The sequence below is a fragment of the Miniopterus natalensis genome, chromosome 7 (assembly GCF_054644295.1).
Source record: "Miniopterus natalensis isolate mMinNat1 chromosome 7, mMinNat1.hap1, whole genome shotgun sequence".
Taxonomy (NCBI): domain Eukaryota; kingdom Metazoa; phylum Chordata; class Mammalia; order Chiroptera; family Miniopteridae; genus Miniopterus; species Miniopterus natalensis.
The window spans coordinates 11,013,097-11,039,270 of NC_142087.1; the positions used below are offsets into that span (position 1 = coordinate 11,013,097).

A 26,174-nucleotide genomic window follows, 5' to 3' on the forward strand; every position below is an offset into this window, starting at 1 on the left:
AAACTGTTTATTGAAGTATAACATAATAACAGTATACATTCAGTAATATGGTAATATACATACAATAAAGGACGCCATCCTTAAGAGTATAGTTAATGGATTTTTACCTTTGTATAGACCCATTAAACACATATTGATCCTCCTCATTATTATCTGTTTGTAAACTTTTGCAATTAAAAACAATGAGACAATGAACATTTTTGCATATCAAACTCAGTTTCCACAGTATATTTTCTTCAAGTAAATTTCTAAGAGAGACATTACCAAGTTAAAATTATAATAGATTTTGTGTGCACTGCTTTGTCTAATCATCATTACAACCTGCTGAGATAGGGTCAGCTATTGTGCCTGATTTGTACTTGAGGACAGCTTGGGTCTGACTTGGGACAGCTGTTGCTCCCCTACCACTGTCATCCTCTGACCACAGCTTCAAGCCTCCTCTTGCTCCCTCCCGCCTCATTATTCCTGTCCTTCATCCCTGCCCCAGATCAAGGAGCTGCAGCTGGTGCTGGCCGAGGCCCACGACAGCCTCCGGGGTCTGCAAGAACAGCTCTCCCAGGAGCGGCAGCTGCGGAAGGAGGAGGCTGACAACTTCAACCAGAAAATGGTCCAGGTGTGTGGTGCTCACTGCCCTCCCTACACTTACACCAGCCTCCCTTCCCTGAACTGAAGGCAGAAACCTCAAAGGTCCACAAGTCTTCAGAAGGCAAAAATGCCAGGGAAACCCAAGTTTTCCTGCCCCTTGATGCACTCAGTTGTGGGGTGTCACTGTGCGTGCAATTACGCATTAGCTGGGCTGGGCTCGGCTGGAATCGGGCTTGTCAATGGCTGCTGGAGTGACGTCAGGCCAACCCTGTCTCCTCCCTGGGTCTCAATTTCCCATCTGTTGGAAGTACTGCCCCCATCAGAGCTGAAAACCTGTAGCCAAAAGGCCATAGGCCTGGCTGGTAATCAAGATGATAGTCCTGCTAATAGAAAGCATTTAATAAGCCCTTACTGTACATCAGGCCTGTGCAGTGCATGTTTTACACATTATGTCCTTTAATCCTCATGTCTTCCCTTATGCTCTGTCCCCATTTTATTGATGGGGAAACTGATTCCCAGAGAGCTGAAGTGCTTTGCCCAGGGTTGCACATCCAGGCAAGGTAGGGCTGGGATTCTAATCCACTTCTCTGGGCCCCTCTCAGCCATGACACAGCATTGCTTTCTCTAGGATATTACATGTATTCAGCCTTCCTCACTCCCAGCAAGCCCTTTGCTCTCCACATGGGTCACCCCTCCCTGCCTTCATTACTCACCCTCCCAGGTTCCTCATTAAATATGAGTTCCTGTCAAACACTGGCATGCATTACATGCTTAGTAGATTATGTCATGGTTATAATCAGACAGAGCTGGGTTCAAATCCCAGCTGTTTTCACTGATTCAGTAACTGATTGCTTCTGCTTTTATGAGTTCCCCTTCCCTGGAGTAGCAGAGGGTAGTGTTTACCTCAGCCAAATGAGCTTCTAGTGATGGAATCCTTGGCAGGGATCACCAACAAGCACCACCCAGATTGTCTTCACTGCCCTTGTCAGAAGCCTGGAATGGGGTGGGGTGGTAGTGCCCAGGAAGACAGCTGGGTTGCTCACGCTCTTGTTCCCCTCAAAGCTGAAGGAGGACCAGCAGAGGGCGCTCCTGAGGCGTGAATTCGAGTTGCAGAGCCTGAGTCTCCAGCGCAGGCTGGAGCAGAAATTCTGGAGCCAGGAGAAGAACATGCTGGTGCAGGAGTCCCAGCAGTTCAAGCACAATTTCCTACTACTCTTCATGAAGCTCAGGTGGTTTCTCAAGCGCTGGCGGCAGGGCAAGGTTTTGCCCAACGAAGGGGATGACTTTCTTGAGGTATGATTCCCCTGCGACAGGCTGGGACTGGGACGGGGGTGGTATGGGGGAAACAGGATCAGAGGGACACCCAGCTGGCATTGCCACAGCCCTGAGGCTCATACAAGCCATGAGCTTGCAGGCTTCATTCAGCATCTGTTTGTGAGAACCAGCTCTTTACTGGGCGCTGTGGCAGGTGCTGGGGATACCGTTGTGAAGACAGACTTGGTCCGGCCTCAGCAGGAAAAGTCTCTTTGGGGGCTGGTAGGTAGCTAATACTTGTTCACTTCCCTTTTTAACAAACCTCAGAGTCTTCAGCAGGCAACAGTAGCTAGGTGATTTTAATAATCCGTCCCCCTTCCCCAAGAGTAGACCCAATGCACCAGGAGGAGGGGATGATGGTTAGACCCGAATCTGTAGCAAGAGTCCCCTTCCCTCACCCCCAGTGGGATTCATAGTTCTCCCAGGCACTAGCCTCCTCCCCAGGGGCCTCTTGGGAGAGTCACTGATCATCATTAAATGGACCTCACTGTGGAGTATCTGACACAGAAGTGCCCCTATGAGAAGCAGCTCAAAAGTCTACCATGGCTGCCCCCTGAGCATCCCCCTTTGTGACACCTGGAGCCTCCTGTTTGAAGCCAGTGCCTGCTGTCTACTTCCTTTTCCGTGGCATTTGAAAATGAAGTGCATTCACATTGTTGTGCAACCATATTACCACCGTCCATCTTCAACTCTTTTCATCTTGCAAAACTGAAACTCTGGACCCACTAAACTAGTGTGGACCCCCATTCTCCCTCCCCCTAGTTCCTGGCAACCATCATTCTACTTTCTGACCCTATGATTCTGTCCACTCTAAATACCTCATATAAGTGGAATCATACAGTATTTGTCCTTTTGTAACTGGCTTATTTCACTTAGCATAATGTCTTCAAGGTTTATCCATGTTGTAGCATATTGCAGAATTTTTTTTCCTCTTTAAGGATAATATTCCATGTTATGGATAAACCACATTTGTTCAGCTTTATTAAGGTATAATTGCCACATAGAAGTTGCATAGCCCGGCCGGGCGTGGCTCAACGGTTGAGCATCGTCCTAGGATCCAGGAGATCGGGGTTCGATTCCCGGGCAGGGCACATGCCCAGGTTGTGGGCTAGGCAGCCGATCAATGACTCTCTCATTATTGATGTTTCTATCTCTCTCTCTCCCCCTCCTTTCCGCTCTCTGAAATCAATAAAGATAAGTTTAAAAAAAAAAAAAAGTTGCATATATTTAAGGTATACAACTTGATGTTTTGATACATGTTTACATTATGAAATGATCACTTCAATCAAGCAAACATGTTCATCATCTCACAGTTACGGTTTCTTTCCTCTTCCCTCCCTCCCTCCCTCCCTCCCTCCCTCCCTCCCTCCCTCCCTCCCTCCCTCCCTTCCTCCCTTCCTTCCTTCCTTCCTTCCTTCCTTCCTTCCTTCTGGTGAGAATACTTAAGGTCTACTCTCTTAGCAAATTTCAAGTGTACAGTATAGTATTGTTAACTGTAGTCATCATGTTGTACATTCGGTCTCCAGAATTATTCATCCTGCATAACTGAAACTTTGTTCCCTTTGACCAACATCTCCCATTTCCACCTCCCTGCCCTTGGCAACCATTGTTCTGCTACTTATATGACTTTTTAGATTCCACTTTTGAGTGAGATCTTGTGGTATTTGTCTTTCTGTGTCCTGCTTATTTCACTTAGCATAAACCAGATCCATCCATGTTGTCAAAAATGGCAGGATTCTCTTCTTTATGGCTGAGTAATATTCCATTGTGTGTATATACCATATTTTCGTTATCCATTCATTCATCAGTAGACCCTTAGGTTGTTTCCATATCTTGGCTACTGTGCATAATGCTGCAGTGGACACAAGGGAGTGCAGATATCTCTTTGAGAGCTAGATATCATTTCCGTTGTATATATGCCCAGAGGTAGGATTGCTGGATCATATGTTATTCCTATTGTTATTTTTTTGTGGGGGAAAACCACTGTACTGTTATCCATAGCTAAAGCTATTTTGGCTACTAGGGAAGATGCTCCCCCACACCCTCCAAAGTGAATTGCCTACAGGACACATAACCTATATTTTAACTTAGTTTTTCTCAGGCAAACTCTCCATATTTGGTGAAAATCTTTGTAGCCATTTCCATTTATTGGAGTAACAGAAACAGAAACTTACTTTAGAAAAAAAATAAGTTATAAGCATAAAAAATTATATATATGCCTATAATTAATAGAAATATACACATATTTATTGAAAAAGACATAGTAAGATATAAACATAACCACATACAGGTTAAAAGAGATACATAATGTATGTATATAATATGATATAAAGCACATATGTATAAAAATACATATAAACAAATACATAATAAAACATATATAACTATAAATAAAAAACTTGATATTTATTCATACTTTTTAAAGAATATACATATCCACACATGCAGATTTAAAACTGTCTATGTGAATGGCAGCCCTTATGTATTGAGTATTTATAGTGTCCTAGGCACTGTATTAAATGCTTTAAGTGGATTATTGCATTCATTTGACAGCAAAACCTTTATTTATCCCATTTCATGTTAATATTCATATGTTTGTAGGGGAATTACTGGTGTCCTGGAGCACGGGTGTTGCGCCAGACTTTGCCAGGGTTGTTATACAGTGTACATCATGGGTGACATATTATCTTTCTAAATCTTGATTAATGCTGAATTCCAAGCACACCTGGCCCCAAGGATTTCAGAGAAAAAATCTTGTACCTGTGTATGTAGTTAGAAGGCTATATGTTTAAATACTCATGACTAGCGGTTGAAGTGGGGAGTTTGTTCATCTAGGCCCTGCTCCCCAGCATATTTCCAGCCTCAGCGCCTGCCTGACCCAGGACCCTTGTTCATTCGATTTCTAGGACACGCTCTTGGTTTTTATTCTACTTCACGGTTGCTCCTTCTTAGTGTCCTTGGCTGGACCTTCCAGTTCTCTCTGACCTGACCTCTGAATGTCAGAGTCCCAGGGCTCAGCCCTCAGGCTGCATTTCTCCTTCTTCTACACGTACTCCCTTGGGAGCTCATCCAGGCTTTATGGCTTAAATGGCCCTTTTTGCACATTTCAGATCTATTCAGAATCTGACCCAGCTGCACTTCCCCTCCCCCTCCAATCTATCCGGGAGCCTCCCCGACTGCCTCATTCCATCTTGTCTGGATTGTCACAGTAGCCTCCTCATTGGTCTCCCTGCTTCTGCCCTTGCACCCTTCCACCAAGCATCTTGTATTCGCACTGGTGCAGGGAAGTACCAGGCAGCATGTACTCCGTGTGGATGGTACCCCTTGGAGTTGTGTGATATGGGGCTCTGTTGCTACCCTTTATCTCAACATAACATCTAGAGGAATCTTGTGACACTAAAAGTCAGGCCAGTGTCACCCCTCAACTCATAGTCCTTCCCTGCTACTATGTTTCCCGGAGTAGAAGCCAAAGTCCCTGTAGTGGCCTGGTCAGCCATCCTTGTTCCCTGTACTTCTCTCGCTTTCTCAGACGGATAAGTTCCCCCTCAGGGCCTTTGCTTTGTTCTTTTCCTGGAATTCTCAACCTGCAGTTAAGCTCACGGCTTCTTCTCTGACCTCCTTCAGGGTCCTGTGCAAGTGCACCTTGTCTCTAAGGCTGTCCTTGACCACCATGCTCAGCACATCCTAGCTCCGTTTCCTGCTCTCTTTTTCTCCATAGCACCTGTTACCATGTGACATTCCATGTATTTAATGACATTTCATACATTTCACATACTCTTTTGTTTTCTTGTTACTGGAATAGAAGCAAAAGGGGACCAGGGTGTTTTGTCCGTCCTGCTCACTGGTGTACCCCCAGTTCTGAACACAGGGCCTGGCACACAGTTGGCGTTCAGTAAATATTTGTTGAATGAAGGATGAATTTGCACCCCGGTCAGAAGGTGGCTTCCTTCTGCTTCATTACTATTGTGAACTAGTACCCTGGTCTGCTTGGCTGGCTTAGGAATCCTGCCCAGATTCCATCGGCAACAAAACCTGCCTCCCAGGACATTTCCCTTCTGATTACCCAAACCTTTGGTTCCGTTTTCTACAATCATGGTGGTATTCGTATCTTATGCCATCCGCAGTGCTTCCCTTGGCCTGGACTGACAACATGTAATTTCTGAGTAGCTCTCAGGGATGCCTTATGGTGTTTAGGGCAGAAAGATGGTGGGAAGCCGGTGTGCCTGACTCTCAGCTGTGTTCCTCGGCCTAGATGGCGCCCAAGGGTCAAAGTTAAAATTTGGGAAATTAGTGCTGAGCTGGGTGCCTCTGGGTCATCCTGCACCATAAAGCCTGTTCTTTCTTCCAGCCTGGCTGTTTAGTACACTTTCTACCTGGGCCACTAGCCTGAATCCCTTCCTCCTAAGGGTCAGACCTTCAGGCATGATGCCCTCCCACCCCCAATGAGTGGTTTTTTTTGGTTTGTTTTTTAAAAATAGGTAAATAGCATGAAGGAGCTGTACCTGCTAATGGAAGAAGAAGAATTAAACGCCCAGCATTCTGATAACAAGACCTGCGTGGGGGACAGCTGGACCCAAAACACGGTTTGTCTCATCCTGTTCCCAGTCCTGTCCTGTCCATTTTTTTCTTTGTTTGATTAGTGATCACGTCCTGCTACCTTCTCTGACCTATCTTGTACTGGGCACTAGAGCTACAGAGGGTTATTGCCTGATCGCTGGCCCCAGATGCTCAGTGCTGTGGGGTACATACATCATTCCATGGCAGTAACAAAGAGCCAGATGATGGAACTGTGGGGTCACAGTCAAGAGAACAATTAATTTTGTTTGGAGTGTAGTAGACAGTGTCACAGAGAAGTGGTCATAGGTGGTGGGTTTTGAAGGATGAACAGGAGTTTGCCTAATAGAGAATGGGGAAAAGACCATTCTGGACCAAGAGAACTGTGAATGCAGAGGTGTGGCAATGTATTCTGGGATTCATTGGATCTTGGGATGTACACAGTGGAGATAAGGACATCAGGCTGGGGTCATATGAAGATGGACTTTGTGGTCTGGGGTCAGGAACCCTCAAATCAAACCAGGGATAGAGAGAACAATGGGGTCAGGCTCCTGGGGCACATTCAGTGAGCTTGGGTACGGGTGGGAAATGGGCATGGGTCATGGACCAAGGAGAAGAGATTGAGACTGAGTCAGGCAGTCAGGGAAGCTCCATGGTTCATACTCCTTATCTGGCCCACGGTGGGTCAGAGAGACGTCCTGGGCAAGGAGAAGGGTCCCCAGCCTAGACACTGCAGGGCCTCAAAGAAGCCAGGGCCCGGTTCATATTTAGGCCAAGTTATTGTTGCTGTAATGGCAAGGTTTTTGTTTATGTGAGGCTGGCATACATGTTGGTCTCTGATGTGGCCAGGGCTGACATGTTGGCCTTGGATGTGGCCAGGACTGAGATGACTCAGGGCTGAAATTTCATGGGTGAGATGACCTAGAGAGGGCATGGGACTTCCCTGAGCCCCTGAGGAGTCTGGCCTGGACTCTGGGTAAGTGTTCCCAGCCCAGGCTCCCCTCGCAGCCCCTCCAAATACTCCTGACCCACGCCTCGCCCTTGTCTGTAGCCTAATGAGTACATTAAGACACTGGCTGACATGAAGGTGACACTCAAGGAACTGTGCTGGCTGCTCCGGGATGAACGCCGTGGTCTTACTGAGCTTCAGCAGCAATTTGCCAAGGCCAAGGCCACGTGGGAGACAGAGCGGGCAGAGCTCAAAAGTCATACCACCCAGGTGAGTTTCCCGCCTGTTAGAGATATCTCCCGCCTTGCCGCTGCCTCAGCCCAGCCCTCAGCTGTCGAATCTGGGAGCAGGGTGTCTAAGCCATGCTCCTAGAAGCATAGGAACCTCATCACCTCACCTTGTGACCCAGAGAAAGTGAGAGGCTTGCCTAGAGTTACACAGCTGGACGTGTAGAAAGAGTTCCACAAGCCTTGATTGGGAGGAGGGGTTAGTTCTGAGTGAGGGGTCCTTCTAGGAGAACTCTCTCCCCAGCCCCCTGTTGGGGTCCTAGAGGGAAAAGGGGCAGGAGAGCAGAGAGGTGGGGCTTCCTGATGCCAGCGCCCAGTTTGCTCTTCCTTCCACAGATAGACCTGAAGGCTGGGAAGGGCGCTGGGGAGCGGGCAGGGCCCGACTGGAAGGCCGCCCTGCAGAGGGAGCGGGAGGAGCAGCAGCATCTCCTGGCTGAGTCCTACAGCGCTGTCATGGAGCTGACTCGGCAGCTGCAGATCAGCGAGCGCAACTGGAGCCAGGAGAAGCTGCAGCTGGTGGAGCGGCTTCAGGGTGAGAAGCAGCAGGTGGAGCAGCAGGTAAAGGAGCTGCAGAACCGCCTGAGCCAGGTGAGGCCTGTCCCAGCCCAAGCTGGCTCAAGCCACAAGGGGGAGTCACTGTAGGAAAAGGCCTGGGGTAGGAGGATCTCCTTCAGGTATAGCTGGATCCAGGTGCTCAGAGAATATAGTAGGAATTAGGTCTTTTTCTACCAGTCTCTCAAACTTGCTTTCCTCTGTGTTTTTCCTTAAGCAAGCTGTCCTTAAATATGGCCACTGTTAGTTTTGTGCTCATATTCTCACAGCTTAGTGATTGCAGTAGAAAGACTTTTCCTTTTCCACAAGGTTCTGATTGGCCAGGTGTGAGTCATGTGCCCACCCCTGGAGCTTGCCAAAACCCAGGAACCAAGAGGGAAGAACCAAGGGTGGGCCCCCATGGAAAAATTGGAGTCCTCCGACCAAAAGAGGGACATAAGAAAAGCAATCATTGAACATTACGCCCACTACAGTTCACGTCATGCACCCAGCTTAGCAAGCTGCTATGGTCCCCTCTTTATTTTGGCTTTTTCCTTTGTTTTACTTTTTATTTTAATTACATAAATTAGGACTTCATCTTTATATAAGACCCAAATATTGCAAAAGCATACTCCAACCCACTTCCTCCCTTTCTTGCTAAATTTATATTCACAGAGATTTTTTTTTTAATCATTAATTGAGTCGTAATGTACGTATTGTTTACGCTTTGCCTCTTTCATAGAGAGCTGTTCACAACAGGGTGTAGAGGCTGGTGTCATTCAGTTTATCTGCTCTTTAGCGATCCTAGAATGGAGACACCACCCTGATGTGATGCAGCTGCTGCTTAGCTGATTTAGCTGCCAGAAATTGTAGCATGAATTCACATAGTAGTAACAACTGTATTATAATGTATATTATTAAATACCACATAAATCAGGACTTCATCTATAAAGATGCCCATAAGTGGCTGCTTTTATGATCATTGCTCAAGTCCACCTTGTTGGTGACTCAGAGCTGCTGCCCACTGGGAAGGTGGATTCTAGTCCATGACCTGGGTTCTCCGGGCTGTAGAGCAGAGCCTGGGGAGTGCCCAGCATAGAGTGGGGCCCTTCTCACCCCCTGTGCCCTCCACCAACTGCCCTCTTTGCCCTTGCCCAGCTGCAGAAGGCTGCTGACCCGTGGGTCCTAAAGCACTCGGACTTGGAGAAGCAGGACAACAGCTGGAAAGAGGTGAGTAGGGTAGCAGGCCCTCCATGTTATTTTGGCTCTTGGCTACACTGGGAAGTCCCTCAGTTGGGGAGGATGTGACAAGGAGAATGCTAACTCTGTCCCACAGGCCACATCCTTGTACCTTGGGCTCTTCAGCCCTGGGGCCTCTACCCCATGTTTCTAGCCTGTGGTCTGGGACTTGGAAGGACCCTCTGCCAGCTGGGAGAAGGGCTGGGTCTGTGTATTCTTGGCCAGGACCCCTTGCCCTCTTTTGGTTTCATATGTGTCTTTCTGAATAGCAGGGCCTATAAATAGCCATGTGATCTTGGGCAAGTCACTCTCCCTCGCTGGGCCCCAGTTGCCTCATTGGTAAAATGAGAATCACATTTTCTGCCTTAGCCCAGCCCTGGTTGTGGAAATCAGTTAGGTCCCATGGGTGAAGTTTGCTCCTAAGCCTCAGCTGCATTGTCCTGATAGCAACACCTCAAGTAACCAAACAGACAGGCCCTTTGCATCACCCCGTGTAATCCTCATGACAGCTTGAGGAAGCGGTGTGTTAGTCAGGAGACTTGGTTATGACAAAAACTGATTCTGGGGAACTGAGGCAGGAGAGGATTTTATTAGGGGCTCCAGAGGGATGGTGACATAGGTTTGGAAAATGGTCCCCCAGGGACCTGCTCTGGGAACCAGGGTGAGACAGGCCCAGAGCAGGAACCTTCAGGTCACTGCCAACTGAACAGCGGCCACTGGGAGCTGCCACCACATTCAGATTAAGTTCTAAATGGGGGTTCTCAGAGCTCCCATTGACCAAGCCTGGATCACATACCTATGGGGAAGGTAAGTACACTGTAGCCAGAAACTGACCAATCGGCATTCCAGATCAGTGCTGACATCACTCCCGTTCTACAAGAGGAGATTCAGGTGTGACGTCTGGGGTCAGCTCCCACAGTGACCTCCTGTCACCTTCCCTGAAGATGTTGGTGGCCAGAACTGACCCTTCTTGTCTCTGTTCCTTGACAGGCACGCAGTGAAAAGATCCATGACAAGGAGGCCGTTTCTGAAGCTGAGCTTGGGGGAACTGGCTTAAAGAGGTGCTGACCTTCCCTCCACCCACTTCCCCCTGCAGCCCCACCCCCTGCTCTGCCCTTCACCTGCCCCACCCCTTTGCCTCTCTTCTCTCCCATGCCCCCCATGTGCCCACCACTGTACATCAGCAGAGCTGGGAGAACACTGACATAGGGTTTCTATGCAACCCAAGCCACTTACGAGCTGGAAAACTTGGGGCAATAATTCCTATGTGTGATTTTTTGTTTGATTCTGGACATGGAAAACTGGGGTCCCTGCATATCCTAAATGGGGAAGAAATTGTTTAGCTCCTGTTGAGGTTCTTTCTTCTTATGTCTGTAGATAGGAGACTCAAGCTGGACTCCATTCCTGGAATTATTGAGCAGCATCCTCGGGGCCAGGGAGACCCCCCAGGGCTCTTAGGACCATGTCTCCACTGTTAGGAAACCCATGAAAGAAGTGAGGACAACAGAACCCCATAGTGGCCATAGGAGTAGCCCGAAGCCAGGAGGGTGGGTTGAGGAGTCAAGCATGGTGTTTGAATTCCACCTCTGCCCTTTCTCGCTCTGACCTTGAGTGACGCGTCCCATCTCTATCTGGTGGGGATAATAGAAGCTGTCTCCTGGAGTTACTGGAGGACAGAACGGTCTGACATATGAGACCCATTTCTGTATGCCTGGCATTTTAGTCATCAGGCAACATGTGTACCAACTCTATGCTGGAGATTTATTGAAGTCTTAGTTTGGGTTCTCTCAAAGCAAAGACAAGGATTTGAGACCCTGTTTCAGAGATCTGAGACAAGGGTTTGAGTGGAAATCATTTATTTGGGAGTGGATTCTAGAAACACCTGGAAATGAGACAGGGAAGGGGAGGCAGCCAGTGAAGGGGGTAATATCATTACACGGGCAACCTGAGCTCAGTTTCCCTGAGGAGCTCTGGGAGCCCGAGCGGAGCATGCAGCTTAGATGTCTCCCACCCAAGCAACAAGGGGCCACCAAATCCCAGCCATTGTTTGTTGAGGGCTCTGTCTAGGGGCATAAACTCTGGTATTTCCAGCTTCCTCTGTGTGGAGGCCAAGTGTGCTCCTGTAGTCAGAAGAAAAAGCCCCGAGATGCTCAGAGCATGCATTGTTGGGTGTGTAGGTGTGAGTGCATAGGGGATGTGCGCCAGGGCACTGACGGTGACATCGACAAGAGGTGAGCAGACAGTCGTGGTCCCAGCCCTGGTGCAGCACAAGAACCAGGGAAGAAGACCAGAGTGCCTGCTTGGGGTGTGTTGTCTTCCACTAATACCACTCTTCTCCGCTCTTCCCAGGACCAAATCTGTTTCCTCCATGTCTGAGTTTGAAAGTCTGCTTGACTGTTCCCCCTACCTTGCAAGTGAAGCTGCCCGGGGCAAGAAGCTGCCCAACAACCCTGCCTTTGCCTTTGTGGGCACCCAGCCGGTGGACCCAGAGAAGGGTGCCCAGGCACCGCCACGAGACTGCAGCCACCTGGGTGCCCTGGCCTGCCAGGACCCGGCAGGGAGGCAGATGCAGCGCAGCTACACGGCTCCCGACAAGACAGGCATCCGTGTCTACTACAGCCCCCCTGTGGCCCGGCGCCTGGGTGTCCCCGTGGTCCATGATAGGGAGGGCAAGATCATCATCGAGCCTGGCTTCCTCTTCACCACTGCCAAGCCCAAAGAGTCAGCAGAGGCCAACGGGCTGGCTGAGAGTTCCTACGGTCGGTGGCTGTGCAACTTCTCACGGCAGCGCCTGGACGGGGGCTCAGGGGGTGGCCCCTCGGCAGCCGGGCCTGGCTTCCCAGCAGCTCTGCACAACTTGGAGATATCAGGCAACATGAGCGACGACATGAAGGAGATCACTAACTGTGTGCGGCAGGCCATGCGCTCAGGTTCACTGGAGAGAAAAGTGAAGAGCACATCCAGCCAGACGGTGGGCCTGGCCAGCGTGGGCACTCAAACCATCCGCATGGTCAGCGTGGGCCTGCAGACTGAGCCACCCCGCAGCAGCCTCCATGGCAAGAGCTGGTCACCCCGCAGCTCCTCACTCGTGTCTGTGCGCAGCAAGCAGATCTCCTCCTCCCTGGACAAGGTGCACTCGCGCATTGAGCGGCCATGTTGTTCACCCAAGTATGGCTCGCCCAAGCTCCAGAGGCGGTCTGTGTCCAAGCTGGACAGCGCCAAGGACCGCAGCCTGTGGAACCTGCACCAGGGCAAGCAGAACGGCTCGGCCTGGGCCCGCTCCACCACCACACGGGACAGCCCCGTGCTGAGGAACATCAATGACGGGCTGTCCAGCCTCTTCAGTGTGGTGGAGCACTCGGGGAGCACCGAGTCCGTCTGGAAACTGGGCGTGCCCGAAGCCCGGGCCAAGCCCGAGCCTCCCAAGTACGGCATTGTGCAGGAGTTCTTCCGCAATGTGTGCGGCCGGGCCCCAAGCCCCACCTCGACGGCAGGGGAGGAGAGCACTAAGAAGCCGGAGCCCCTCTCCCCAGCCAGCTACCATCAGCCAGAGGGCATGGCCAGAATCCTGAACAAGAAGGCAGCCAAGTCAGGCAGCAGCGAGGAGGCCAGACTCTCCGTGTTCCCCCAGGTGGGGAAAGATGGTGTCCTTCGGGATGCAGATGGAACCCCAGTCCTTCCCAATGAGGTAGGTGGGTGGGGCTTTCCTTTTTCTTGTGAGGTGGGGTTGGCTTATAAGGTCCAAGCTCTTCTGGTTTTCAGACTCAGGGAGTATAGTTCATGAGTTTAAAAAAGTCCTTGTGCTAGTCTGGGATGGGGCTTGGAAAGCCCAAAACCTGGAAGGACACATGGTCTGGATACCAAGAGACTAGTGAGTTTAACAAGCTGCTTTGCCATCACATACCAAAGATTGCCAGCATCTCCCACAGGAAAGGGGCGTGTGCACTTCTTTCCTGCCCCCAATGGTGTGCTGTAGCCTGCCCGTGTGGTTTGCGAGAGCCAGTTGTGCGTGTATCTGTGTTCAGTGACATCACCTTGGTACCTTGAGATCAGCCACAGTGGGAGAATTTACACCATGAAAATTGGCAAATGCCACAATCAGGGCCGCTCCCCTACTCCTGGAAAACTAGTTATTAAATATTTATCGGCACACCACTGCCCCCACCCCACCAAGACTCCATGCCTAAGTGCTATCACTTTCTCTGAGAATTGTTTGCTGCATACCTCACTCCTGATATTAATTTCAGATTTCGTTAGGGATTATTTGTATAGTAGTAAAAGAATGCATATACGTTAGCTTCGCAGAAAGGGATATGGTGGAATATCTTACAGAACCTGAGGTCAGGGAACCGAAGGCCTCAGCAGCTTCTTTGTCTTCCTCTCCTCTCTTTTTTTTAAATATATATATTGATTTCAGAGAGAGGAAAGGGGAGAGAGAGAGAGAGAAACAGAGAAACATCAATGATGAGAGAGTTGTCATTGATCGGCTGCCTCCTGCATGCCCTCAACAGGGGATTGAGCCGACAACCTGGGCATGTGCCCTGACCGGGAATCGAACTGAGATCTCCTGGATCCTAGGTCTATGCTCAAGCGCTGAGCCATGCCCAGCAGGCTCAGTCTACTGATTTAAATATTAATCTCATCCAAAAGCATCCCCCCAGAAGCACCCAGGGTAATATTTGACCAAATATTTGGGTACCCTGCGGCCCGGTAAAGTTGACACATAAAGCACCCATGAAATCACACCTACATCAAGAAACAAAGGTACAAAGCTGGCTGTATTTTGAATGTTGATCCAAATATTTTTCATATATAAAATGTATATGCTACTCATTGACCAATTGTCCTCCTAGGAATGTAGCCTATGGAATATTCACAGAGGTGGGAAAACGTATTTGTATAAAAAAATATATTGCATTATTAATAAAAATAGCTATCATTTATCAAGTACTTAATAAGCTCTATGCCAAAAGCTTTACACATAATATCTGATTTAACCCTCACAACAACTTTGAGAAAGGTATCATGTTCCTCATCCTAGAGAGGAGGAAATCAAGGTCCAGAGATTTAAGTAACTTATCTGAGGTCACACAGCTGGTAAGTGGCAGGGCTGGGATTTGACCCGAGCATTCTAGTTCTGTAACAGCACTTTTAACCATTACCCCTATGTGTTAGTAAGAGTAAAAAAAAGAAACTACCTAAATGCACATCAAAGTAGAACAGGATAAATAAATTAAGGTATTTCCATTCAGTGGAATAATAGACAGCTATTAAAAAGAAGATTTTGACACACATAGTGACAAAAAAGTGTTCATGTTTTGCAATTGCAACATAGGCTGTAAGAGAAGAGGTCATTTTGGTAAATGTATGTGTGTGCAGTTTGAAGAGAATTTACTTTGATGTGTAGGACCACAGACAATGTTCACTTCTCTGTATATTCCAGAATTTATTACATTCTGAAATGTTATTTATGAATATTTATTACTGCTCTAATGGGAAAAAAACAATTTTAAGAAATTGGTCCAGCCCTGCTGGCATGGCTCAGTGGTTGAGTGTCAACCCGTGCACCAAGAGGTCACCGGTTCCATTCCCAGTCTGGGTACATGCCTGGGTTGCGGGCTTGGGTATGTAGGAGGCAGCTATCTATGATCCTTTCTCATTGATGTTTCTCTCTATCCCTCTCCCTTCCTCTCTCTCTCTAAAAGAATCAATAAAACATTTAAAAAAAAGAAAGAAAGAAAGAAAGAAATTGGTCCAAAGAGGGGCTACAGTCCTTGGGAACTTGTCCCTGGGCATGGCTGAGTCCAGCTCTTTGCCTGGCTGGCCATCCAACCCCTGGGTGGCCAGTACCTCCTGGCTCCTCCTGATTTCCTCCCTCTCTCCTCCTAGGATGCTGTTTGTGACTGTAGCACCCAGCCTCTCACCTCCTGCTTCGCCCGGCCGTCTCGCTCTGCCATTCGCCACTCTCCTTCCAAGTGCAGGCTGCACCCTTCAGAGTCCAGCTGGGGTGGGGAAGAGAAAGTAGCTCCCCCAGCGAGTGACAGCAGCTGAGCTCCCTGCCTCAACCAGCCCAGTCCATGGATAGCCGAAGGGAACCTGCGGAGAGGAGGGTCACACCCTCTGCATCACCTCACCCTGGGGGACAGCAGCTGCACCACTGCTGGAGAACAGCTTTTGTATCCCCAGGTAAAGTGGGGTCTCTGCTGACCACTGGGTGGCAATCTCCGACTCCCTAGGGAAAGACAATGCGTAGGAGAAAGACCAAAACTGCTTCGAAGTGTCTCCAGAGAGATCCATTGGGAGCTTATCCCTGGGTCTTAAAGGAGAGTCTTTCCTGGTTCTACCCACACCCACTTCTCAGAAGAGCCGAGGAAAGGATACACTTCTGGCCATGCTCCTCAGGAAAGGGCTCACGGAGATGATCCTTGCCAATCACACCCTCTTCATGGGGAGGAAACACCAGTGAGAAGAGTAGGCTTTGACCTAGGACTCAGTTTGAGGTTCCTGGTGGAGCTGGGCTGGGCATGATCCCATCTCTTCCTTCCCTCCACCGCCGCCTCCTCCCACCCCCACTGCTTTGGATTGCTGTGACTCTAGGGGGTATGATAGGGCAGTAGCCAGCGCCAAGCATCTGCTTGGAGTCCTGGCGCCCTGGATCTCCCTGCCCAGAGCCTGAATGCAGCAAGGACTGGAAGGTGGGAATGTGTGGGGCTCAGGTTCGGTGAGCCACTGGAACTGCCTCCCTTGCCAAGGTGACAACCTTCCCAGGAGATTCCTTGAGGACAGAAATAGGTAGAGTCACTCTCAAGATCTGGTGCACAGATAAATGTCTAATGCCCACTGCCTTGATCACTGAGGCCTCTTTCCCCAGCACCCTGGAGGGGCACCACATCTCCACTGTGTTTACATCCTGTGGCTGGTGGAGGGCAAAGATATTCCCAGTAAGAGACTCCCAGCTGGTCAGGCCAGGCCCAGTAGAACTCCAGGAGGCCGATGCCCCAGGACATAGTGATAGACTGGGGCCTGGAAACACATTTCTTGCCTAGGTTGTTTATTTGAATTTTTCTTACTATAAATATTTAAGGTGATTTTACTTTATTTTAATAATTTAATTTACCCCAAAGTCCCTAAGGTAATTTATTGGAGGTAATACATGTATTATTGCCGCTGGGATAATGCAAGGCTTGAACACGATGGACAGGTGTGAGGTCTCCCATGTGGATGAGACAGCTCAGCAGCCAACCTCTGGTCTCCTGATCAGGTTTGGGGGCCCCTAGCAGAGCTGGAGCCCTGCATCTTGCTCCCCCAACATCACTGACCATTGGCCTCAGAGCACTGCTTTTCATTCAACACCTGGTACTTGCCTGGCCCCTGGCAGTCTATAAATGCTCTCCGACCAGCTGGAGGGCTGGACCCACGTCACCACTTCCCAAACATTCGCCATTTTCCTTCTCATTTTCCTCCCCCCATCTGACACTTTTTTTTTTTGAGTCAAACATGTATTACTAAGGCTCTGTCAAGAGTACAGAGATCTCTCCAAGTTCCCCAAGTGAGAATTCGCAGGAAAACAGGACTGAACTTCGAGAATGTTTATTGCAGCTTTGCACATGGATCTGAGAGTGTCTGCCAGCCTGCCTCAGTTCTCACCAGCCTGCCAGCCTTTTCACCAGCCTCTCTTAGCCTTATGACCTGTCATGGCTCTTCTCTCAGCCCCAACTCCTCTGCTCACCCTCCCCCATGTCCCATGCGAGCTGCCTGAGCCATTGGGTGGATTGTGACATGGCTCATTGAAGTATGGTGAGGAGGCCTCAGGTGGCCTTCCCCTCGGTGCCAGGGAACCCATTTTGGCTGCACACATGCAGAGGTGTGGCCCTCCTGTAACTGGCTGGACATACAGTGCAGGAACACCAGGATGGAATGGTTTGTCTGTGGGATTCCCCAGGAGGAAGACCAAAAGCCAGCAGCTTGGCTAGTTTGCCCCCAGGACTCAGGAGATGCCTCTGCACCCCCACCTGCTCCTAGTTCTGTCCTTGTGGGGTCACCTGGAACAGTTACCCAAAGTCCTTCATCTCCATTCCCTGTCAGCAGAACAGCGTCATGTTCAACCAGCCACGTAGTGACCTGTATGGGTAGAGAAGGCAGGCCAGTGGAGCCGTGGGTCAGGCCCCTCTGGGATGCTGTGCTCCCACCCAAGAGGTCAAGGGGCCCCTCCAGGGTTATCTCCAGATGAGGGGTTTTACAACAGGCCACAAGCCACCAGAGGCCTTCTGCCACCTTCCCAAGCTGCAGAGTGCCACGGAGTCTGCACTCTCAGCCTCGGGGAGAAATCCTTGTAAGACCCGAACCCTGTGGCCTACCGACCGCTCAGCCTTACCATCGTCCTTGTCATTGTCCTTGCCACCTTCGTCTCAGCGCCTGGCTGCCTGGCCCCCAGCCAGGGTCAGAAGCCCCAGATCTTGGTTTTCAGTAAAGTCCCAGTTTCTACTTCCTGCATGCCACTGTGCAAGGCCACTCGTCATTTCCTACGGAAGCCTCTGGACGTGGGCTTGATGGGGTTGAAGATGTATGTAAATATGCGTTGGGTTTGATTTTTAACATTATGATTAGTAACAGGTTGTGTTTTCTTTTGGGGGGTGGGGGGTTTGGTTTGTAAAAACTTTACTCTTTTGGAATGTAATTTCTAAGTTTGTTTCTTCAAATGCCTTTGAAGTCTCTGTAACATTCCCAAAGCAGAAAACTGCCTGACCCACAGTGGGGATTCCCTGGAACACGGGGACCCCAGGAAGGAACCGTGCCCTTCTTCCCTCTCTCCCCCTCCCTGCTCCCCCCCACCTCTTACTCCTGGCACCTGCCTCTTTCCCCTCTTCCTCTCCTACTCTTCCTCCTTTCTCCCCATCTCTACCCTTCAACCAAAGTCCCAAGGAACCCTGGGGTCCTAATCCCCTACAGACTGCTAGGCTTGGGCCCATGCTGTTGGCACCAGCTGGTTAGGGGTAAATGGAAGACCATTTGGCGTGGCTGCCCCTAAACTGGGTGACCTCATGTTTCTCCTGTCAGACCTCTTTCATAGCCCAGTTAGATCTTCCTGAGGGCCGTGAAGTCTTATTTGAAATGAAAATCCTCCCACTTTGCTCTAGACCCTGTGTGCACAAGACAACAGGCTTCAGTTCCCTGTCTCCCAGCAGCCCCTTCCCCCCAGTTCTTTCTCCACCAAAGGCTGACCAATTTCAAAACACCTCCAGGAGTTCGTACTTTCTCTGAACTCAAAGTGGGCTGACCCCATGGCCTCCTGAGAGACACTCCTCTACCGGTTGCTCTCCTAGGTGACACAGTTGAGGGCCTCAAAACTTGACCCTCTTACACTCTGACCACCACATGGCTCCATCATGCCTGCCCCATGCACCTTTTATAGTTTTATCACTCGGCCTGTTTTCCTTTACCCACCAAACTTCCAGGCCCTTCCTCTCCCTTCCTGTCCAGAATGTCCCCCCTTCCAGCCTTACCATCCCCTCACCAAGCTCCCACTGCCTCTTCATTAATAATAATGATGATCCCCTGCAAACTCTTCCTAGAGTACTGTTTAGAAATTGCTCCCCCATCCCACATTTTTTCAGACCTCTCAGGGACAACTCTGAGAGGCAGCCTTGACAGGATAGGGATTAGTGTTCCCATTTTGCAGATGAAGAAACTGAGGTGCAGGTTTCATCCCAGAGTCACCTAACTGGGCAGTCACCAAGTGTAGACTAGAACCTGGGTCCGCTGGATTCCCCCAAACCAAATTCTGTCCTTGATGTGCAGACCCACTGCCCAACGGGGACCTCTGTGTGGATACAGGACACCTAGAGCATACCACTGCCCAACCCAGTCGTGAAAGCAATCCACCCCGAATCACAGGACCTGTGTGTTCCAGAGGGTAGTCTGGGGACCCTCTAAGGGCATGTCCAAAATGCAGCCTTCTGGGCCAGGAACCTACATGTTTAATAAACTTCCAGGGAGATCCTGAGTACTGGTGGCCCCACTTTTTGTGTTCACAGCCCTGAGCAGCAGGCCACCTTTCTTTTAATCAATAACCATGATCCTATATCTTAAAAAGAGCACTTTGCTGGGAATTAGGGAACTAGTCCTCAACCCACCTCTGATTTGTTCTAATTACCCTGAGAATTTCCAAAAACTGTCAGAAGCAACTTATAATCAGAGGCATAATACAGCAGAAATAGAATTTTTTAATAAGACGACATAAGTAAAAGTCAAAAAGCAAGAAGAATTATCATTCTCCAAATCTATCTGATGTATTTCCCATAATCATGCAATTAAAATTTACTCTTGAGTTTCCTGGCATCCATGGTAAAAAGAGAAATACATCAGGTCCCATAACTCTGATCACTCAGCCATGGGAAGCAAGCATATTTGTCCCAGGAGACAATTCTTATGCCACTAATTTACAGCATGTGTCATTTCTTGCTGTAGTAAGGATGTTTTCCAGGTGACTATTTAAAAAAAAAACTGCCACCAATTTGAATGACCTTGGCCTCAGATCATGTGGCTACTCTATGCCTCTGTTTCCCCAGTTATAAAGTGGGGAGAATGTCCTCCTACCTCACGTCTGCGGTGAGGACCAAATATAGTACTGTGCCCCCAGGCATTCCTTGTATTTTGGGGTCCTGCATCACCATCCTCTCTTCATTGGGCCCTAGTATCCTGGCTCCTCACAGTTCAGCCCCTGATCTCTGTGCCTTAGTTTACTTCTCTGCACAGGGGACTAACCACAAGACTATTCCTAGCAGCTTCCCAGATATTTGGTGCCTCTAAGGCTGGGCCTTGCCAGCTGGGGCCCAGCTCCCTGGCACTGCCTTAGGGCACCAGGTTGCTGAGGATGGGGTACCTCAGGTTCTCAAAGCAGCTAGAGCATCACCTGGGAACTTGATACAAATGCAAAGTATTGGCGTCACCCAAGACCTGCGGAATTAGAACTTCTGGGGTGGGGCCCAGCAAGCTAAGGTTTAACAAGCCTTCTGGGTAATTCTGATAAAACAGGAGTTTGCCAACTGCTGACATATACTAGCAATTAGTGCAGCCTGATGAGGGACTGAGGCCTGCCCAGACCAGGAACAGGTGGGAAGCACCGACTCTAGACTCCTGAGAGACTGGGAACCCACCCCACCTGCCCCGCAAACAAAACCCATGCGCTCTTCCTGGAAGCTGGGGGACAGGGAAGGCACACGTTTTCCCTTTTCCTGCCCCTAGCTTGCTTCCAGCTTTGCTCACCTCTCCCACTTGTCTGGGTTTTACAAAAGGTTATGGAGAGTTGTGCCAGTCCTGGGGGAGGGGGGAGACCCTGACCATTTATCCCTTGGGAACCTCACCATAGGCTCATGGCCTCTCTTCAAATGGAAAGGAACCTAACTCAAGAATTCTAAATCCCCAGCTCCTCCTCTTCCCACCTCCAGAGAGATCTTTTAGATTGTGCCAAAAAGCGTCTCCAATCCCCAGCGACTGGGGAAGAGAGAGCCAGAAGCTGTCCTTCCTTTTCATCCTGCCCCTTCCAACCTCTGCCAATACTGTGAAGCCCCCTTCCCGCCCAGCCTGGTTTCCTGGTGAGGGTCCTGCAGTCGTAGGCCCAGGGAAAAGTCTTCAGGAGGGAGGGGACCAAGGGCATCCTTGGGCCAAACTGTCTGCCTCTCCTGTCCACTGTTCTTTTCTCCTCACTCCTGTCTTTAAAAGGCTCCTTCCCAGGATGGATTGGGTGCTAGGACAACTGTGGACCATCCACCCGCTTTTCCTGCCCCTGTGTCTTATTTCAGACATGAGAATAACTGTACAGTGTAAACTTACAAAGGGTTTTTAATGGTTGTAGATTGGAAATAAAGTATGTCATATGAACAGTTTCCATGGATTTGGCTCCTTTGATTTCTCCTGTGGGGTGGGTGGAACCCCCAGGAGATTTGAAACCTGACTACCCCACCCCTAGTTGTCTGGAAAGGAGGGAGCCCTGAGAATGCCACAGCCAGCTGGCTGGTTTGGGGCCACTTGGGAGGGACCACCAGGTATTCCCTGCTGCTGGCTGCTGACACCTCAGAGTCTCTTGGTTGTGATATGACAACCGAGAAACAAATGCAGGGCATTCAAACATGGAATTGAAGTTTTCTACAAAAGACTAAAATTCTATCATGGGGGGGAAAGGACACTTTAGATATGGGTTAATCTATTACAGTGTAATTAATTATTCCAAAGCATTTATTTTATCACAGATGCTGTGGGTTAGGAATCCAGGAGCTGGGTAATTGTGACTCGGTCTCATGAGGTTGCAGTAAGGTGTCAGTCAGGCTGCAGTCATGTAAAAGCTTGATGGGCTGAAACATCCATTTGTGAGGTGGCTCATATGCCTGGCAAGTCAGTGTTGGCTCTTGGCAGGAGGTCTCGGTTCCTTCCCACATGGACCTCTCCATGAGGCTGCTTGAGTATCCTCACAACATGGTGGCTAGCTCCCCCCAGGGTAAGTGCTCTATGAGAAAGCAGGTTAGCAGTTACAATGTCATTTATGACTAAAACCTTGAAAGTCATGTTATCATTTCTGCATCTTATTGGTTAAACACATTAGCCCTGTGCACTGTGGGAGAGGACTACACTGGGCATGAACACCAGGGAGCAGGGACAGTTGAGGGCCATCTTGGAAGCTGGCTACCACATAAAAATTATATAGGTCTCTCTTTTGAGGACCTAACAACAGCCTGTGCTAGGCACTGAGGATGCAGGAGATGGGCCTGGAAGACAGGAAAGCAGATGTTAGCCCCAGGGTGCTCAGGGAGCCAAGAGGAATCAGGAAAGGTTTCACAGAGGAAAGGACACCTGAACCGGCACCTAAGGTTGCTATCTTCACCAGATGAAGGGGATGGTGACGTGTTGTAGGGAAGAGACTGAGGAGAGATGGCTCCAGGGAGAGGGAGCAGCATGTGTGAAAGAACTGGGGAACTGTAAGAAGTTTGATGTCACTGGAATGGGTAGTAATGAAAGAGTAGGCTGGGACACATCACACAGTGCCTTCCTTATGAGGGGACAAATGTCCACATTCTGTGGACGTTAGGGAGCTGTGGAAGACCTGAAAGCAGGTAAAGGAGAGAGGAAGTATTGGGTCTGGATTCCATTAAGCTATATTTTCACTGTGCTCCAGGATGGCCAGCCCTGGATGAGAACACTTGTTCTGTTCTTGGGACTGATAAATGAGGAGTTGAAAGATGGACACAGAAGGAGCTGGGTACCACTGACCCCCAGAAAGTGATATTCAGGGAACCAAGAGCCAATCTCTTTTTTCAGATGGCTGTTGAAGCCAGCAGGCTGAAACCACATGGTAGACATTTCAGGAAGGCAGAATTCTGCCTCCCATCAGAAAAAATTTCCAAGGACCACAGCTGCTATGGAGGGATGACCAGTCGTGCTCCAGCCGCCACTCTGTAACCTCTCAGACTTTGTGGACTGCTCATAATTCAACATTTGGACATTTCAGATCTGAAAGAACCACACATGCAAGGGGACATTTTTCATGGTGTCATACTGGGCGCTGAGGAAGCAGCCAGCTCTTTGGGGCCAGCAAGGGATAGTGAAACAGGAATAGTCTGGGCTCTTGGAAGTACAAAAGGGGCATCTGGCTCTCAGCCTGGGACCTTAGAGAAGGCTCTGAGAGAGGAATCCTTGGCTGAGGGTTAAAATTAGAGAATTTTGCCAGGAAAAAGCAGGGAAGGACTTCCCAGGCAGAGGGAATGGCGATCAAAGGAGCAGAGGCAAGAAGCTATGGGATCCCTGGTAGGGTAGCTCAGTTCTGTTTGAGCTGGTTCAATCCCTGGTCAGGGCACATATGAGAATCAACCAGTGAATGCATAAATAAGTAAAGCAACAAATTGTGATGTTTCTCTGTCTCTTTCTCCTTTCCTCTCAAATCAATAAATTAAAAAAAAAAAAAAATTAAGCTATGGGAGTAAGCAGAGGAGCAACAAGCAGTTTGGGGAGAAGGTGTCCTGCAATGGGGCTGCAAAAGAGAGTTCCTGAACTTTGCCACAGAGGAGGAAAAAGATGGAGCAAACAGCACAGAGCTCCAGTCCGCCCCTGGGGACTCAGTCCACATTTTAATGGGCAAAGGACCCTTTTCCAAGGAGGTCACACAGATGGCCAACAGACATGAGAAAATGCTCAGTGTCACTAATCATCAGAGATGCAAATTAAAACTACAGTGAGACATCACCTCGCATCTGCCAGAATGGCTGCCATCCATAAATCAACAAACAAGTGCTGGCGAGGAACCGGAGAAAAGGGAGCCCTTGTGCACTGCTGGTGGGAATGCAGTACAGTACAGCCACTGTGGGAAACAGTATGGAGTTTCCTCAAAAGATTAAAAATGGCCCCGCCAGTGTGGCTCAGCGTTGAGCATCGACCTATGATCCAGGAGATTGAGGTTCGATTCCCCGTGGGCAGGTGCCTGGGTTGTGGGCTTGATCCCCAGTAGGGGGTGTGCAGGAGGCAGCCAATCAATGGCTCTCTCTCATCATTGGTGTTTCTCTCTCCCTCTCCCTTTCTCTCTGATCGATGAAAACACATTTTTAAAAAAAAGCTGTAGTACATTTACACAATGCAATACTGCGCTGCTGTAAAAAGAAGGAAAGCTTACTCTTTGCAGCGGCGTGCATGGACCTGGAGATTGTTATGCTAAGTGAAATGAGCCAGACAGAGAAAGACAAATACCATATGATCTCACTAATATGTGGAACCTATTGAACAAAACAAACTGACGCACAAAATAGAACCAGAGGCACGGAGGCAGGGAACAGACTGACAGCTGTCAGAGGGGGAGGGGGAGGGGTCGGGATCAAAGACCGTGAAGAGATCAGCCAGAACACAGTAGATGCACAACCCACGGACGCAGAGGCAGTGTGGGGAGGGCAGAAGGCGGGCGTGGGCGCTGGGTGGAGGTGGCAAAGGGGGTAGGGGGCAGGATAGGTGAGACACCTATAAGAGCGTCAACAACAGCAGCAACAAGATGATGAAGCTGTAGGGAAGAGGAACCGCAGCCTGGCTACAGGGCAGAGCTTCAGATGTTGATGCGCTGCCTTCCTTTGGCAAGTATCTAGGCCCCTGTTTCCCCACCTTAGATGGGCTCCGGGCCCACCCGGCGCAAAAAGTCGGGAGGGTGTTGCAGGTCCCAGGAGGGGCCTCCCGGGGCGTGGCGTTGCTGGGGAGACGGTAACTTGGCCATTTCCGGGCGAAGAAGGATTTGGACTCAGCGCCGGGGCTCTCGGGACTGGTAACCAGTTTACGCATGCGCTTTGAGGGAGGCAGGCGCTCTGAGTGCGCGTGCGCGGACCGGGAGTGGGGTGGGTCGCGCATGCGCCCTTGGTTGGCGGGAGTTTTCGGTGGCGGCGGTAGCAGTGGTGCGGGGCGTGGTCCATGGAAGGCTCATCGAGCCCAGACCAGAAATAAGAGATGCTGGGGGTCCAGGGGTGACCCGTGGTCGTGGAGAGTGACCTGCGGTCTTGTATTAAGAACGGAAGCCTCGGGTTGGACGGGCGTCGCTCGGAGGCCAGGTAGTCGCATACCTTTCCCCGGACGCGGCCCGGCCCATCCCCGCACCCTTCTTTTTGGCGTCAGACCCCCGCCCAGCCCAGGCCGGTCGCCCCCCCCCCTCCCGACAGCGGGCTCTAGGGGTGCCCCGGGGCGGGGGCGCTGCGGTCTCCGGGGTGAGAGGAAACCCGAGGGTGACCGCGCCTCTCCCTCGGCCTGTTGGCAGAGCCCGTGGGCTGGTCTCCTGACGGTGGTGGAAGGGTTGGGTGGGTCTCTCCTGCCCCCTGAGCCTCAGTCCCTCCGTCTGCAAGGAGCCACGAGCTGTGGACGGGATCAATGGGCTAATGAGATAAAGGTGTGAATAAAGCGGTTACCTGTAACACAGGTCCTGGCACATTAAGTGCTTAACGAGCAACTTAACCAGTGGTCGTTGTTGCTGTTATTTTTCAGGCTTGAACCTGTGATAGTCGTAACTGTGGGGATTTAGATCCTTGACCTATATGTTCTCTTTTCCACGTTGTCTCTCCAGATATATTCATTTCTCTTTACTTAGCAGCCTCCCCCACTCCACCCTGGAATAGAGATTTCTGCTAGGAGGGAGGGGTAAATGTGGCAAATGTAGAGACGCCTTAGTCTGGTCCCTGCCCTCTTCCAGTCAGTCCTTGCTGACAGGCACCAGCAATACACATACAGTCTGGCTGAGGAGTCAGTCATGTATACGAATTTTACAGCCAATTGCGAGGAAGACCAAGGGGTGGAGCAACCAACTCTGCCCAAGAGAAGTGGTGGGAAAGCTTCACATTTGAGCTAGGTTGGGAAGGATGAGTAAGTTTTACAGGCCATTATATGGAAAGATTCAAACGCTGTGGCAGGGAGTGCGAGTGGCAGGAGAGCGGGAATGGGTAGGTTGGGACTAGCTTATAGAAAGTGTTAATAGACTGGGAAAATCCCTGCTGCTGTCTAAAGAATGGCTAGGAGAGGAACAGTGCTGGATGTAGGAAAACTAGTGGATAGGCTGTTAGATTATTGGGTGGAGGGGAGGGAGGTGGTGGAAATTATGAAACCTGAACTAAACTAGGAACTGGAAATGGAGAAAAGATTTAGAGACAAACTCATAGATACAGACAAAAGAGTGATGGTTACCAGAGGGGAAAGGGGGTCAAATATAT

The 26,174-nt window shown here is 49.8% G+C and overlaps 1 protein-coding gene across 4 annotated transcripts in view; it reads left to right on the forward strand.

The window, feature by feature from the left end:
- The window catches only part of MTCL2 (microtubule crosslinking factor 2), an 81,920-nt gene that overhangs the window by 42,411 nt on the left and 13,335 nt on the right, over positions 1 to 26,174 (forward strand). For 2 of the 4 annotated variants that reach the window (XM_016219338.2, XM_016219340.2), the window contains 9 exons: positions 488 to 613; positions 1,648 to 1,878; positions 6,378 to 6,482; positions 7,505 to 7,672; positions 8,026 to 8,277; positions 9,379 to 9,450; positions 10,450 to 10,520; positions 11,809 to 13,147; positions 15,349 to 21,344. In XM_016219338.2, coding sequence (XP_016074824.2) covers positions 488 to 613; positions 1,648 to 1,878; positions 6,378 to 6,482; positions 7,505 to 7,672; positions 8,026 to 8,277; positions 9,379 to 9,450; positions 10,450 to 10,520; positions 11,809 to 13,147; positions 15,349 to 15,510 — 2,526 coding nt within the window. In that variant the 3' untranslated portion in view covers positions 15,511 to 21,344. Of the gene's footprint in view, positions 1 to 487; positions 614 to 1,647; positions 1,879 to 6,377; positions 6,483 to 7,504; positions 7,673 to 8,025; positions 8,278 to 9,378; positions 9,451 to 10,449; positions 10,521 to 11,808; positions 13,148 to 15,348; positions 21,345 to 24,923; positions 25,029 to 26,174 lie in introns of those variants that run through there. The other 2 variants (XM_087818750.1, XM_016219394.2) reach the window with 2 other exon arrangements.